General features: G+C 57.0%; 1 protein-coding gene across 3 annotated transcripts in view; it reads right to left on the bottom strand.

Annotated features, from left to right (window-relative positions):
- Positions 1-4097, bottom strand: part of SH3BP5 (SH3 domain binding protein 5) — a 54880-nt gene extending 50783 nt beyond the window's left edge. For 2 of the 3 annotated variants that reach the window (XM_058290634.2, XM_058290635.2), the window contains exons 1-2: positions 3945-4097; positions 2690-2752 (exon numbers count right to left, since the gene is read on the bottom strand). In XM_058290634.2, the coding sequence (XP_058146617.1) occupies positions 2690-2752; positions 3945-4079 (198 nt within the window). In that variant the 5' untranslated portion in view covers positions 4080-4097. Of the gene's footprint in view, positions 1-2689; positions 2753-3315; positions 3365-3944 lie in introns of those variants that run through there. The other variant, XM_004483657.5, reaches the window with a different exon arrangement.
- Positions 4098-13887: the final 9790 nt, after the last annotated feature.

Below are 13887 nucleotides of genomic sequence, written 5' to 3'. Positions count from 1 at the left end.
GGGCACTGTCCTCAGGGACCAGCAGGGCAAGCCCGGGCCACAGGCCACCCTCCAGGGCCACCCACCAGGGCCACCTTCCAGGGCCACCCACCAGGGCCACCCTCCAGGGCCACCTCTCCAGGGCCACCTCTCCAGGGCCACCCTCCGGGGCCACCCTCCAGGGCCACCCTCCAGGGCCACCTCTCCGGGGCCACTTCTCCGGGGCCACTTCTCCGGGGCCACCTCTCCGGGGCCACCCTCAGGGGCCACCTTCCGGGGCTCCTCCCCCCAACTCTGCCCTCCATTCTCACCCCACCAGATCGTGATCTCCCTAAGGCAAGGCCGCTGACGCCCAGGGACCCACAGTGTCCAAGCACAGGGCACCCCAGACCTGGGTGCCGCCCTCCCTCCAGGCCACCCTGCCCCCCCTCCAGGCCACCCTGCCCCCCCTCCAGGCCACCCTGCCCCCCCTCCGGCAAGGCCTGATGAGCTTCCGGGGAGCCTGCAGAGTGGACTCCACGTGGCACCTTCGCGGCCTGTGCTGTCCACTGCCCCCCCCCCCCCGCCCTGTGGAACGAGGCCAGGACCCCTTAAACGAGCCGAGGGTGAGCAACGCCCCTGGTTTAAGACTCAGCACCCAACAAAGAAAAGCTCTCCTCAGCGACTGGCTGGTAAGCGCACGTGGCAATTACTCTATCTGGGGCGTTCTGGGATAAACAAAATAGAAGAAGGCTAATTTCACCAGTTTCTTTTTACTTTTTAATACAATTGCTGGGAAAACACTGCCTCGCACGATTTATTTCGGTTGAACAGCCTGTATTGGTCAGTCTTTTATCAGAAAACCAGGAAAAGCCAGCAGGGATTCCCCAGGCCTCTCCTCTCCACCCTGCCCCAGGCCCCCCACCCCTCCCCAGGCACCCAGCCCCTCCACCCCACCCCCCAGCCTCGCCCCAGGCCCCAGCTCCTCCCCAGCCTCCCCCCAGGCCCCCACCCACTCACCCCGGCCCCAGGCCCCTGTCCCCCGGCCCCCCCAGCCCCCAGCCCCTCCACCCCACCCCCGGCCCAGGCCCCCAGCCCCCAGCCCCCAGCCCCCAGCCCCTCAGCTGGCCTCAGGCTCTGCTGCTCTCAGAGGAAGCACCTGTCCCAGGCTTCCTGTGACACACAAATATGTAAGTGTATACAGAAGGCGGATTCAGAAACCAGGCTAAGAGTTCCACGGAGGAAACAATCCCGGCCTCGGAAGGTGAGTGCTGCCCTGCTCTCAGCCACGACAGGCCGGGGGTCGTGGGCGGCAGGTGTCCGCTGAGCGGACAGGTCAGCCCTTTACAAAGGCCTGAAAGCGCTACTGCTGTATCAGAACACGGAGCTGGGTGGGTCTGCAGGCGCCTGGTCTAGGTGGGGCCGGGCCTCGCATCACCGGGAGCCGCTGAGCGTGGCCCCACCTGGAGACACGCAGCTCCTGCCCTCCCCACCTGTCCAGGCCAGGTGTCGGGGAGAACGTTCTAGAGAATGCAAGTGTTCTCTGCTCTGTCCAATACAGCGCCTCCTGGGCTCCTGAAACGTGACCACTGGGACTGAGAAGGGAATTTTCTATCTTATTTAAGTGATGTGTCAAATCACATAGCCACACGTGGCCCGTGGCTACCGCACCGGACAGCACAACACAAGGCTGCTGAGACAGAACGAGTGAGAAAAGGTTTGCAGAGACACCTTGGAAAGCAAAAGCCCATGGCCGTGGTGTCTGCCTGCCGTTTCCATGAACGAAGTAGAAAGCTGAGATTCAGAGAGGTTTCCACGGCCCCGCATCACCAAGAGCCCCCACTCACCGCAAACACAAACGACGGGACACGCAGGCGGGCCTGACTCTCCTGGGGGAGGACAGGGCTGTCACAGGCTGGGGGGCGGACGGGGGCCCCAGAGCCCAGAGCCTAAGTCCCGGTGGCCTCAGCCCGGGCAGGCGCCTCCCGGGGAGGCTCTGTGTCCCCGCTGGTGGCATTCCAGTCATGCAAGCCTGGGGACAAGCCCAGGACTCCCCTCTCTCCTGCTGACCTCTGAAGCTACTTTTCCTGCTCCGGCTGCCAAAACCGGTCCTGCCCGAGGCTCCAGAGGTCACTCAGATTTGCTGAGGGAGGGTAAAACTATCTGCTGAGCAGGGGTGGGGACGAGTCTTGGCTGTGGGACACATAATCTGTTTACACTCGGGTCAGAAAAGGCCAGGAAAGTCAGAGGAAGCAGCTCCCGAGATCTCCTCCCAGCCCAAGAGCCCTTCCCAGCCGCCGCAACTTTTTTTTAACCAGTAAGATCATTCTGTTCTACAAGTAGCAGAAACGGGCTGAGAAGCCGGAAGGGCTGGAGGTGAATTATCAGGACAGGAAAGTCGAAACAGGGTGGCAGGGGAAGGAAGCGCCCCACAAGCGTTGGGAGGTTTTGTGAGCTCATTCCTGTTCCTCCGTCACAGTGCACCCCAGCTTCCCCCTCAGCGTTCTCGACTCTAGCGCACGCAGTGAACTCGGGGTGCGAGCAGGCGAAAAGCTGCGCTGCGCTCGGCTTGGCCGCCTGGTGTTTCCCGGAACCAAGCCCTGTGACACCGGCCCCAGGCCCTGCCCACAAACGTCCCCCCGGGGCGTGCCGGCGGCTGCTCAACCGCCAGGCAGGGCCTGGGCCCCCCCCCCCCCACTCAGCATCAAGTTGGCGGGGTCTGCCGCTGTACCTCCAGCTCTGTCTCCCGTCTGTTGATGTCATCTGTGGATTGGTTTAACTTCTCCAGTTCTCCCTGGTGAAGGAAGGAGAGAGAGAGAGATTGGAGGGACCGGTCTTTGTTGTCAGTAGAACGCAGCCCACCCAGCCCAATTTTAGACGAGGAGAGAGTGAGCTCCGTTACCAAGAAGAGGGGAGCCCTGCCTGGGAGCGCAGGCACCTGGCACCAGCGGGTGCTGCCTTCTTCCTGACCGGGTCCCTTTAAAAAAGGTCTTAAGGGCCTAGCAATTATTTGTCTCTTCTGATAAGGTCAAATACCTATTTCAGGTACGTCCCTTCAGACAAGCCCACCGCAGCAGAGGCCAATCAAAGCAGGACCCCCTGCCTCAGGGCGACGAGATAAATCAGCAGGAAAAACACACGAATAAAGAACAGAAACCAGTCCGGCCCAAAGGGTAACAGTGAACCCAGTGGAACATTTAAATCCAGGCCTGACAGCTGCCACAAACTCCTCCGCGGTTGACTATTTTCTGTAAAGGGAGCAAAATCCTCCCCCCCACCCGCCCCAAATTTCCAATTATTCAACCTAGCTATTTATTTTAAGCAGCTTTAATCCCAATCTTTTAGACAAACATTTACCAGGTAACGTTTGTTAAAAGTGGGCGCCGGAGCTGAACTCATCTTCACTCTGCAAACAAAGGAGCTGGCTGCCAGGACGCCCCATTAACCCGCCGGCAGATTCAGCCTAAAATCGCTCCCACGCGGGATTTTTCCACCTGATCGTTTTTCTCGCCCACCTGTCAAAACAATTCACGGACACCGCAGCCCCTGGGCTCAATGAGCTTTTAATTGATCTGCGATTGAAAAAGCAATTAGGGCTCCAGAGATCGCACCGCAGGCTTGGCCGCTATATTAGAAGCAGATCTGCGGGGTGGTGGGCGGCCGAGCGCTGGGGGGCACCGCGCTGGGGGCCCCGGGACACGCAGGCCCAGCGCCCCCGCCCGCGCGCCTCGGCCCGGGGGACGCCCCCCGCCACCGCCCGGGCTCGAACCCGCTTCGGGCCCCACGGGGGCTGCGCTGGCGGCGCCGGGCGCCCCGCGGTCAGCGGAGGCCGGGGCTCGCGCCTGGGCGCGCCCGCGGGGCCCCCTCCCCGCGCCGGAGGCCGTGCGGGGCGCCCCTGCCCTTTGTCGCCGGGCGCGCGGCGGGGCCCCAGGCCCGGGATCCAGCAGGCCGCGTCCACGCGGGCCGGGCGGGGAAGGCGCGCCCACCTGGATGCGGGGGTCCACCTCCTCGTCGTCGGGCGCGGGCTCCATCCCCGCGGCCGCCGGCGGCCCCTCCGCGCCCCGGGCGGGCGGCGGCTCCGGCGGCTCCTCCGGGCGGCTGCGCCTCGGCGCCGCGTCCATGCGGGCAGCGCTGCGGGCCGCGGCTCCTGCGCGGCCGGGCGGCTGCGGGAGGCGCCGGGCGGGGGTGGGCGCGGCCGTGGCGCAGCCGCTCCGCCCTCGCCGCCGGCCGCCCCCGCGCGCTGCGCCGCCCGCCCCGCGCGGCCGCGTCACAGAGCCCCTGCCCCGCAGCCCTGGCGGGGTGCGGGGTGCGGGGCCCAGCCCGGGCCGGGGCGGGGGTGCAGCACAGCTGGGCAGGCCCCGAGGCCCCTTAGCGGCCTGGGCCCGAGGCCCCCGGCCCGGCCCCGGGGCGCCCCAGCCCTGCGCCCCAGCCTGTGCCTCCTTGTTTGCTGACCCTCCCGGCGCTTCCGCAGGAAAGCGCCCCGAATCCTGGGCCCCTGCAGCCCCGGGCGTGCGGGAGGGGCCGGCGGCCCGGGCGGGGAGTGGTCTTGGAAAGCTGTGGCTCCTGCGCTCCCGGAGTTTGGACCCCTGTGCTGTCACGGCGTAGAGGGTCCTACCTGGGCCTCCAGGAAGCAGCCGGGGTCCATGGAGCGTGACCGCCGCCGGCTGGCTCAGCCTTTCAAGGACCCAGCGCAGCCCCTGCCATGGGGCGCCCTCCGGCCAAGGGTTATGACCTGGAGAGGGGTGCCCACCCCCGCAGGTAAGGCGCCCAAGCTCTCCTGGGCAACCCACCACAAAAGGCCAGACCACCAAAGGGGCATGTCCGCGCTGAGAAATGTCAGGGCCACGGTGATGTCCGGGGACACGAGGTCAGAAGGCCTAGCAGAGCAGGCTGGGGCACCGCCCACTGCTCCCGTTGCCCCCCAAAAACGCAGCGTCCACCTGCGGGGGCCATGCCCTGAGCTCCGGGAGCTTGGAGGACAGACGCGCTTCGGGACGGCACTTCTGAGAGCCTGTGGTCAGAGCCACCGGGAAAAGCCGCTTCTGTGGCTTCATCGTTGAGGGTCCCCCAGGCGGGGCGCCCCCCGGGCTGCCAATTCGGCCTCCACCTGCCCGTCCTCGTGCCTGGAGGCACACGGGGGGAGCCCTGGGCTTGCTTCTGAGAAGGCCCCTGCGGCGGGGGCTCCAGGGGCGCTGAGCCCGTTGGCAGGGCCCTGCTCTTCTGCAGATGAAGCTGTCGCCCAGTTTTGGGTTTCACTTGGAGGCCCCACATGCTCCTTAGGGGTACCCCGTTCTCCACGTTCTCACCTGCTGGGGGCTCTTCAAACCAGGGAGAGTCTGCCATCCCGTGGGAGGTGTCGGGGAGCTCCCGGCCGAAGGCACGGCCGCGCTGGGCGTGTGCCCTCTCAGCTCTGGGGGTCACAGCTCTGGCATTCCTGGGTTCTCTTCTGGGGTCTCAGGCTGAACCGGTGCCGGCCAGCTGGCCTTCCTCTCCGGGCACTCGGGGAAGAGACAGTTCTCAGGCCCTTCAGGCAGGTGGCCTTGCGGCTGTAGGACTGAAGTCCCGTGCCCTGGCTTACCTTCCGAGGGACCGCCTCGCTGCTAGGGGCTGTCCCATGCCTTGTGGCCCTCTCTAACTTCAGAATCAGCCACAGAGAAGCGCCCCGTGTCGCATCTCTTCTTCAGCAAGAGCCCAGGCCCTTCCGGGGGCTCGCCTGATTAGGTCAGACCCAGCCAGCATGGCCTCTCGCTCTCACCGTCCACCCGTGCCGTACACACAATCTAACAAAGGGGGCAACTGCCTCTTCACGTTCGCAAGCCCCAGAAGTCATACACGGGCCTGCACACCAGGAGGCAGGAAATGGGGCCTGCCTTCTAGTTCTGCCTACCACACAAAGAAGGCAAGCGGGGTTTGTTTGGGTTTCATCCCCAATAATTTATTAAGAGATGGTGAGAAGAGGAATGGGAGAAAAGAACAGATCATAGGTCCCAGGCAGAGAGGAAGGGAAGGTGTGTTTTTAAGCAAAATGTTTGATAATTTACTTCAGCCAGCATACTGACCTCAAGCAGTGGTTCTGACAATGGGCTAGAGGCCTCTGACCATTTCAGGGCGTCCACCAAAATCAAAACTGCTTTAAGGCCAAGACAGTACGCGCCTTTTTCATGCTCGTTCTCTCACCAGTGTACGCTGGAGTTTTCCATGCGCTACATCACATGTGATATCACAACAGATTGAATACAGAAGTAGATGTTAGAATTGATCTGGGGAAGTGGATGTGGCTCAAGCAGTTGGGTGCCCGCCTATCACATGGGAGGACCAGGGTTCAAGTCCCGGTGCCTCCTAAAGAAGACGAGCAAGACAGCAAGCTGATGCAACAAGATGACACAGGATGCTGATGCAACAAAGAGGCACAGCAAGGAAACACAATGAGAGACACAGCAAGCAGGGAGCGGAGGTGGCTCAAGTGACTGAGGTCCCAGGTTGGGTTCCTGGCACCTCCTAAAAAGCGGGCAAACAGAGAGCAGACACTACGCACAAGCAATGAGGGGAGGGGTAAATACATAAATCTAAAAAAACAATCGAGCTGTCTTCTTAGCTAAACACCAAATAGATTTGCAGAACTGTAAACCAGTGCCTCTCGTCTCACTATTTTGTTTTGGAATCTATAGTTATTTGTGACAAAATCAGATTTATGTTAACATGTGATGGATTTACTATTGTTTTCTCTTAGATCAATGAATAATTGTTTTTTAAATTCTTAGTTTTAATTTCTATTAAGTAACCGCTAATAGATACAACCACATAAACAAAAGCTCTTTGAGATCCTCAAGTAAATCATTTTTAAAAATATAAAGTGGGAAGCGGACGTGGCTCAACTGATAGAGCATCCACCTACCACATGGGAGGTCCAGGGTTCAAACCCAGGGCCTCCTTGACCCGTGTGGAGCTGGCCCACGTGCAGTGCTGATGCGCGCAAAGAGTGCCCTGCCACGCAAGAGTGTCCCTGCGTAGGGGAGCCCCACGCGCAAGGAGTGCGCCCCATAAGGAGAGCCGCCCAGCGTGAAAAAAGCACAGCCTGCCCAGGAATGGTGCCACACACACGGAGAGCTGACACAGCAAGATGACATAATAAAAAGAGACACAGATTCCCAGTGCCACTGACAAGAATACAAGCGCTGAGCCTCCTCTTGACATAAAGGTGCAATGGACACAACCAATCCAGTGTCCACATAGAAGAGGTGGCATTGGATTGGGAAAAGTGGACATAATGGACAAAGGGTATGGGGAAAGGCAGGAAGAGATGAGAGGTGGAGGCGTCTTCGGGACATGGAGCTGCCCTGGATGGTGCTTCAGAGGTAATCACCGGACATTGTAAATCCTCACAGGGCCTACATGATGGAATAGAGGAGAGTATGGGACATGATGTGAACCAATGTATATGAGGTGCAGAGGTGCCCAAAGATGTACTTACCAAATCCAATGGATGTGTCATGATGATGGGAACGAGTGTTGTTGGGGGGGGGGGAGAGGGGGGGTGGGGGGGTGGGGTTGAATGGGACCTCACATATATATTTTTAATGTAATATTATTACAAAGTCAATAAAAAATAAAAAAATTAAAAAAAAAAAAAAAAAAAAAAGAATACAAGCGGACACAGAAGAACACACAGCCAATGGACACAGAGAGCAGACAACTGGGGGGTGGGGGAGAGAAATAAATAAAATAAATCTTTAAAATGTATATATAATATAAAGTGATCCAGGCACCAAAAAGTTTGGGAACCACTGATTTAGAGGAAATGTATATTCCGACCTGAGTTGTCTTTTAGTTGGTATTCAAATGTTCTACTTCCTCCTTCGGTGGAAAGAAACGTACCTCCCAGGATGGCTGTTGACCGGGGGTAAGCGTTTCAGGCACAGTGAATTTACGCCCATTTTCGAGAACTGTAAATGTAATGGAACAGCTTTAAATGACTGAGGAGACGGCTGGACAAAAGGCAGCCCAGGTGGCAGGTCCCTGGCGATTCCTTGGCTCTGGATTTTGCCAACCCCTGTGCCAATTTCCATGCCACGTATACGCTGCTGCTGTGGAGAACAGACAGCTCGGTGCTGCATTGTCGTGGGGTGGTTTCCAGGAACGTGCCTCTCCCTTGCCGGGCATTGGCGGGCCTTGAGGGGCATGGCACACCTGTCCCAAAGCCCCAAGCCTTGGCAGGGGCCCGCTCACACGGTTGGCAGTGGGGGCAAGGATGGAACGCCTGCACCTTGGCAAATCTGAGAACAGCTCTGCTTGGAGATCGCACGCCCTGGTGGACTTATTTTTATTACCTCCTTGCTGTTGCTACATCCAGACACGGGCGGCGAGACGCACTGTGTGTGTTTGTTGACTGCCCCCCCCCCCCCCCCGTCCTCAAGCTGTAAAAACCACAGCCTCTGCCCTGCTCCCAGCGTCACGGAAGAAGCGGGCCAGGGCAGAAGGAGGTGGGCTCCTGCTGGCCGCCAGCTGCTTGCCTTCCTGGCACTCAAACCTGCTCTGCTTTCGCCAGCCACCTCCTCGCTCATGTCAGACGTTTGCAGTCTGGCCTTGACCTCCCTGAATTACAAAACAAGCCAGTCTCCAGGCTGAAGAGAGACCCTGTCCTTCCGTGGTTCGCCCCCCGGAGGGACGACACCCTTGGGCCGCGCTCCTATTCCTCCAGTGTGGGGACAGCTGGGATTTGTCCAAGAAGCGCCCACGGACAGTCCTGCCCGGCTCCGGGCTGCCGGTGGAGGAGGGCACCCGGCTGGGAGGGCAGCGCTCCGTGGCCTTTTCTGCCAGAGGCCGCAGCCCGAACTCCTGAAACCCAGGAGATGGGGCGGTCGGGACGTGGAGCACCTGCTGACTTGAGAGCTGGGATCGAATTCAGGGCAGAGATCCCGGCTCTGGGAGGAGGGCGCTGGCCATTCCCTGGCAGGCGGGAGCAGCCTTTCCCGGCGCCGGGGCAGGGCGTCCTCACACACGGGTGACGCAGAAAGCCCACTCCCTCTCTGCCTGCAGGGCCAGGCCAGCTTCCAGAGAAGCTGACACCGGGCTTGGAATAATCAACACAATTTCCTTGAACGAGGGAGTAATCTTTTGCCAAAGAAAGAAAAAGTACTTCCCAGGTGGAGCGTGAAGCATAAGGAAAACCATGGAGGGGATGGACAGGTCACGAGCAGTGGGGAAAGGGCCGCTGACCCGGGGACCCGGGAAGGGACGGTGGCAGGAGATGACGAAGCCAGAAGTTTGCGGCAGGTCCCCGAGGGCCTGGAAGAGCAGGGTAGAATCCTGGGACTGCAGGCTGTAAAAAGCAAGATGCCCTTCGTTCAACTATTTATTCATCCTACGAATATTCACAGCCTCTTCCCATGTGTTGGTCCCTGTGCCACCCAACAAAAGAGACAAACTCCCTTCTATCTTGGAGCTTACATTCCCATAGGGGGAGAAGGCAATAGAGAAATAAATGTCAGGCGTGATCAGTGCTGAGGGCCAAAAGAAGCAGGGAAAGGAACACAGTGGTGAGATGTGCTGTTGTCACGGTGAAGCCCTCTCTCTCTGAGAAGGCACCTTTTATTTTTTAGGAGGTACCGGAAATTGAACCCAGGACCTTGTACATGGGAAGCAGGTGCTCAACTGCTGAGCTACATCCACTCCCAAGAAGGAACTTTGAGCCAAGACCTGAATGAAACGAGACGGCCAAGCACGCACACACATGGGGAGAGAGCAGCAGCGCGGGCAGAGGTCCAGGGGTGGAAATGTGCCTGGGTGTCAGGGGGAAAAAGCTGTGGGTGTGGGTGGAGCAGAGAAAGCAAGGCAGAGAGCGAGGAAGGTGAAACCGGAGACCTCAGAGTTTGGGTTTTATTCTGAGCCAGTGATCATGTGATCACTCTGGAGGTGTTTGAAAAATTGCCCTGCATGACACTGAGAAGCTGGGGCAAAGGAGACGTAAGTAAAGATCTTTTACGATGCTTTTTCTTTTTCCTTTTTTTTAAAATTTTTATTGTGGTAATATACATACAACACCACATTTCCCCTTTGAACCATTTCCACATATACAATTCAGTGACATTATTACATTCAAAATATTGTGCAACGTCATCATCATCCATTACCAGAACGCTCTCACCACCCCAGACAGAAACTCTGCACCCATTAAACAAGCACGCCCCATCCCTCCTCCCTGCAGCCCCCAGGAGGCCCTTGGGATCCACTTCAGGACGACACAGTGGCTTGGACTAAGGAAGAAGAGACAAGTGGTGAGAAGTGGCCGGATTCTCAAGATATTTTAAAAGTAGAACCAACAGAATTTGCTGGTAGATTGGATGTAGAGTGGAAGGGGAAAAGCAAGTCCTGGAGACCCTAAGTTTTGGGGCATCAACAACTGGCAGACTGAGATGGGGAAAGACTGGGGGAGAGGGTGGACTTGGGCGAGGTCCGGAAGTTGTGAGGTTGAGTTTGACGTTTGGGTTTGAGAGGGCCGTTAGACACCCGAGAAGGGTCAAGAAGGTGTACACGTCCAAGGGGTCGAACCCCTCAGGCTGGACACGCAGGTGTGGAAGTCCCCAGTGGAGAGGTCCCGTTGACGAGCCGGAGGCTGGATGAGTCAACCAGGGAGCGGGCGGCTATGGGGGCTTTCGCTCCGGGATGTTGCGGTGTTAGAACCAGGTGGAGGAAGTGGGAGCAGCCAAGAAGGCCAAGCAGAGAGACCAGTGGGGCTGGGGAGAACCAAGGGGAAGTCTGAAGGATGAGAGGCTGACCACGGAGTGGAGTGCTACCCGGGGTCAAGAGACAAGGCTGAGAACCGGTGACGGATCTGCCATCGGGAGGGCATCGGTGGCCTTGGCAAGAGCAGTTTCCCTGGAGTGGTGGGGGTGAAAAAGAAGAGACGGAGAGGAGGAAGGGAGGCAGTGAGTTTGATCAATTCTCAAGGAGTTTTTGGGTTTTTTTTTAAGATTTATTATTTGTTTTTATTTCTCTCCCCTTCCTCCAGTTGTCTGCTCTCTGTGCCCATTCGCTGTGTGTTCTTCTGTGACCGCTTCTATCCTTATCAGTGTCTCTTTTTCTTGCGTCATCTTGCTGCATCAGCTCTGTGTCTCTTTTTCTTGCATCTCTTGCTGCGTCAGCTCTCCATGTACGTGGCGCCATTCCTGGGCAGGCTGCACTTTCTTTCGCGCTGGGCAGCTCTCCTTACAGGGTGCACTCCTTGCGCATGGGGCTCCCCTACACGGGGGACACCCCTGCGTGGCAGGGCACTCCTTGCGCGCATCAGCACTGCACATGGGCCAGCTCCACACGGGTCAAGGAGGCCCGGGGTTTGAACCGCGGACCTCCCATGTGGTAGACGGACGCCCTAACCACTGGGCCAAGTCCGCTTCCCCTCAAGGAGTTTTGATAAAAAGGGCAGCAGAGAAGTGAGCTGACAGCTGAAGGGGATGTGTGACCAAAGGTGGGAATTTTCTTGCCTCTGATTGTTTACATTTAATTTTGACTAGGTAAAATACATTCATATTCAAAAATAATAGATATATAACAGCACCCCGTCCCCATCTACCCAGTTTCCCTGCCCCACCCATCTAAGCCATGGTTTTTTGTTTTCTTCCTGAGTTTCCTTATTGATATAGAAACAAATACCAAAAAAAAAGATACTATCCCACTCCCCATCCCACTCCACCACCGCCATTTTTTTATGTAAAGGGTAGCTCAGTACTTACTATTGTTTCCCTTGCTTTTTCCACTTGACAATGTATCTTTCCCCATCAGTGCACAGAGAGCGCCCTAGTTCTGTTTTTAGCTACACGGGGTTTCACTGAATGCACCCACTATAACCTATTTCACTAGTGTCCTCTTAATGTATTTTTTTTTTTTACGCAAGGGAGTAAAGAGTTCATTAAGAAACAAGAAAACTAGAAAAGAGACAAGTACCACAACCCGAGACGTGGGTGCAGGCGTGCTGCAGGGTGAGATATGCACACAGGGCTCCCGGTTTGGCCTTTGAAAACCTTTTCTCCACCCCCCTTCCTAATGCTGGGGAGGGTCCGGGCTCTGCTGTTCTGATTGGTTACTTATAGGCAAACAGTCTCAAGGACCCTCAGGTAACGACGTCACAGGAGCCTCAGGACCCCCCGGAGGCTGAGTTAGAAGACATCAGGCATCGCCCTGGGTGAGCATCTCAGGAGCCTGCTGATGAAACAAAAGAGGACACAGAGGGAAGCAGACGTGGCTCAACTGATAGAGCGTCCATCCACCACATGGAGAGTCCAGGGTTCAAACCCAGGGCCTCCTGACCACGTGGTGAACTGGCCCATGTGCAGTGCTGATCCATGCAAGGAGTGCCCAGCCACGCAGAGGCACCCCCATGTGCAAGGAGCGCGCCCTATAAGGAGAGCCGCCCTGTGTGGAAAAAAGTGCAGCCTGCCCAGGAGTGGCGCCGCACACACAGAGAGCTGATGCAGCAAGATGATGCAACAACAACCAAAAAAGAGATGCAGTTTCCCAGTGCCACCTGATAATGCAAAACGGAGGCAGAAGAACACACAGCAAATGGACATAGAGAGCAGACAATGGAGGGAAGGGGAGAGAAATAAATAAATTTTTTAAAAAATTGGGCACAGAGAGGCTTAATTAAAAAACCTAGACTCACCTGTCTTCATAGGGTATCAGGGAGCGTTACTTGCCTCTTTGTCTCCTGGCTGGCTTGCCAAACATATTCGCAGAATGCTCTGGGTTCTGGGCTTCTTCGTTCTTGGCTATGTTGCATAAAAGAATTTAAGGACATGCTATAGGATAGACAAGGGAGCAAAGAGCTTATTAAGAAATGAGAAATGAGATAAGTACGCAGCCTGAGATGGGTGTGGACGTGCTGCAGCATGAGCTGTGTTTAATGGATTTTTTAGTTGTTTCCAATCTTTTGCTGTAACAAATGCTCCAGTGAATCACTTTGCACGTGTCATTGTGCATATGTGCGCACATTTCTGCACCAGTCCCTGGAAAGTGCATCGCTGCATCAAAGGTTAAAGGTGTCAAATTGCACTCCAGAGGAGTGCACCAATGAATAGTCCCACCAGCAAAGCACAGAGTGCCGGTTTCCCCACAGCCTCGCCAGCAGAACACATTGACAAACTTTTGGAGTTTTGATGACAGCTGTTTCAGAGTATTTGAATCCTGAGTAAAATGGCACAGAGTGGGTGGGGGGGGAGATGATTCAGGACAGGAAGGGAACGATTGCAAGGGTGGTGTCCGTAGCGGGTGAGGGCAGGTGGAAGCCAGCTCTCGAGTGGAGGGGCTGAGCGTGGACAGGTCATCCGCCGATCGGGAGGGAAGAGGTGTGGGTGGGTTGGTGATGCAGTGGTGGGAAGGTGAGGAGCGCCTCCTCTGATGGCTTCTTTTCAGGGAAATGATGAGCGAGGACATAGTTTCAGAGTGCCGGGCTTTGGGGAAATTGGAGCAGCACTGGAGGTTGGAGAGAGCAGAGTTGTGAAAGAGCTGTGCAGGAGCCGTGGACAGAGCCTGGGCAGGGAAACGTGACTCTTTCCAGGCTGCACTGGGGACCCGCCCGTGGTTTGAGATTCTGAGTGAGACCAGCCGTCACGTGTTTCTTTAGTCAAGCTCAGCTGCTGGGTGGAGGAGAAAAGTAGTAAGAACGCTGGACTTAACAACTGGGATTATGCCAGGTTCTTAGAAATAATGAAGGAGTTGAGAACAACTGCCAGAAAACACTTCTAAGGAAGGGCCACGGCATCTAAGCCGGATTAACTGGGGAGTGCAGACAAGAGGAGGTGAGGGGGGTAAAAAACAGCTCCGGGGAGAGATGACTCATCTCAGAACCCAAGGGTAGAAAGACGGAGTGAATTTGAGACTGTACAGAAGTTAGGGACTGATAAGATCTGGGGGGAGGAAGAGGAATCAAAGGTG

Source organism: Dasypus novemcinctus, chromosome 31 (genome assembly GCF_030445035.2).
Source record: "Dasypus novemcinctus isolate mDasNov1 chromosome 31, mDasNov1.1.hap2, whole genome shotgun sequence".
Classification (NCBI taxonomy): domain Eukaryota; kingdom Metazoa; phylum Chordata; class Mammalia; order Cingulata; family Dasypodidae; genus Dasypus; species Dasypus novemcinctus.
This window is presented reverse-complemented; position numbering and strand designations above follow the sequence as displayed.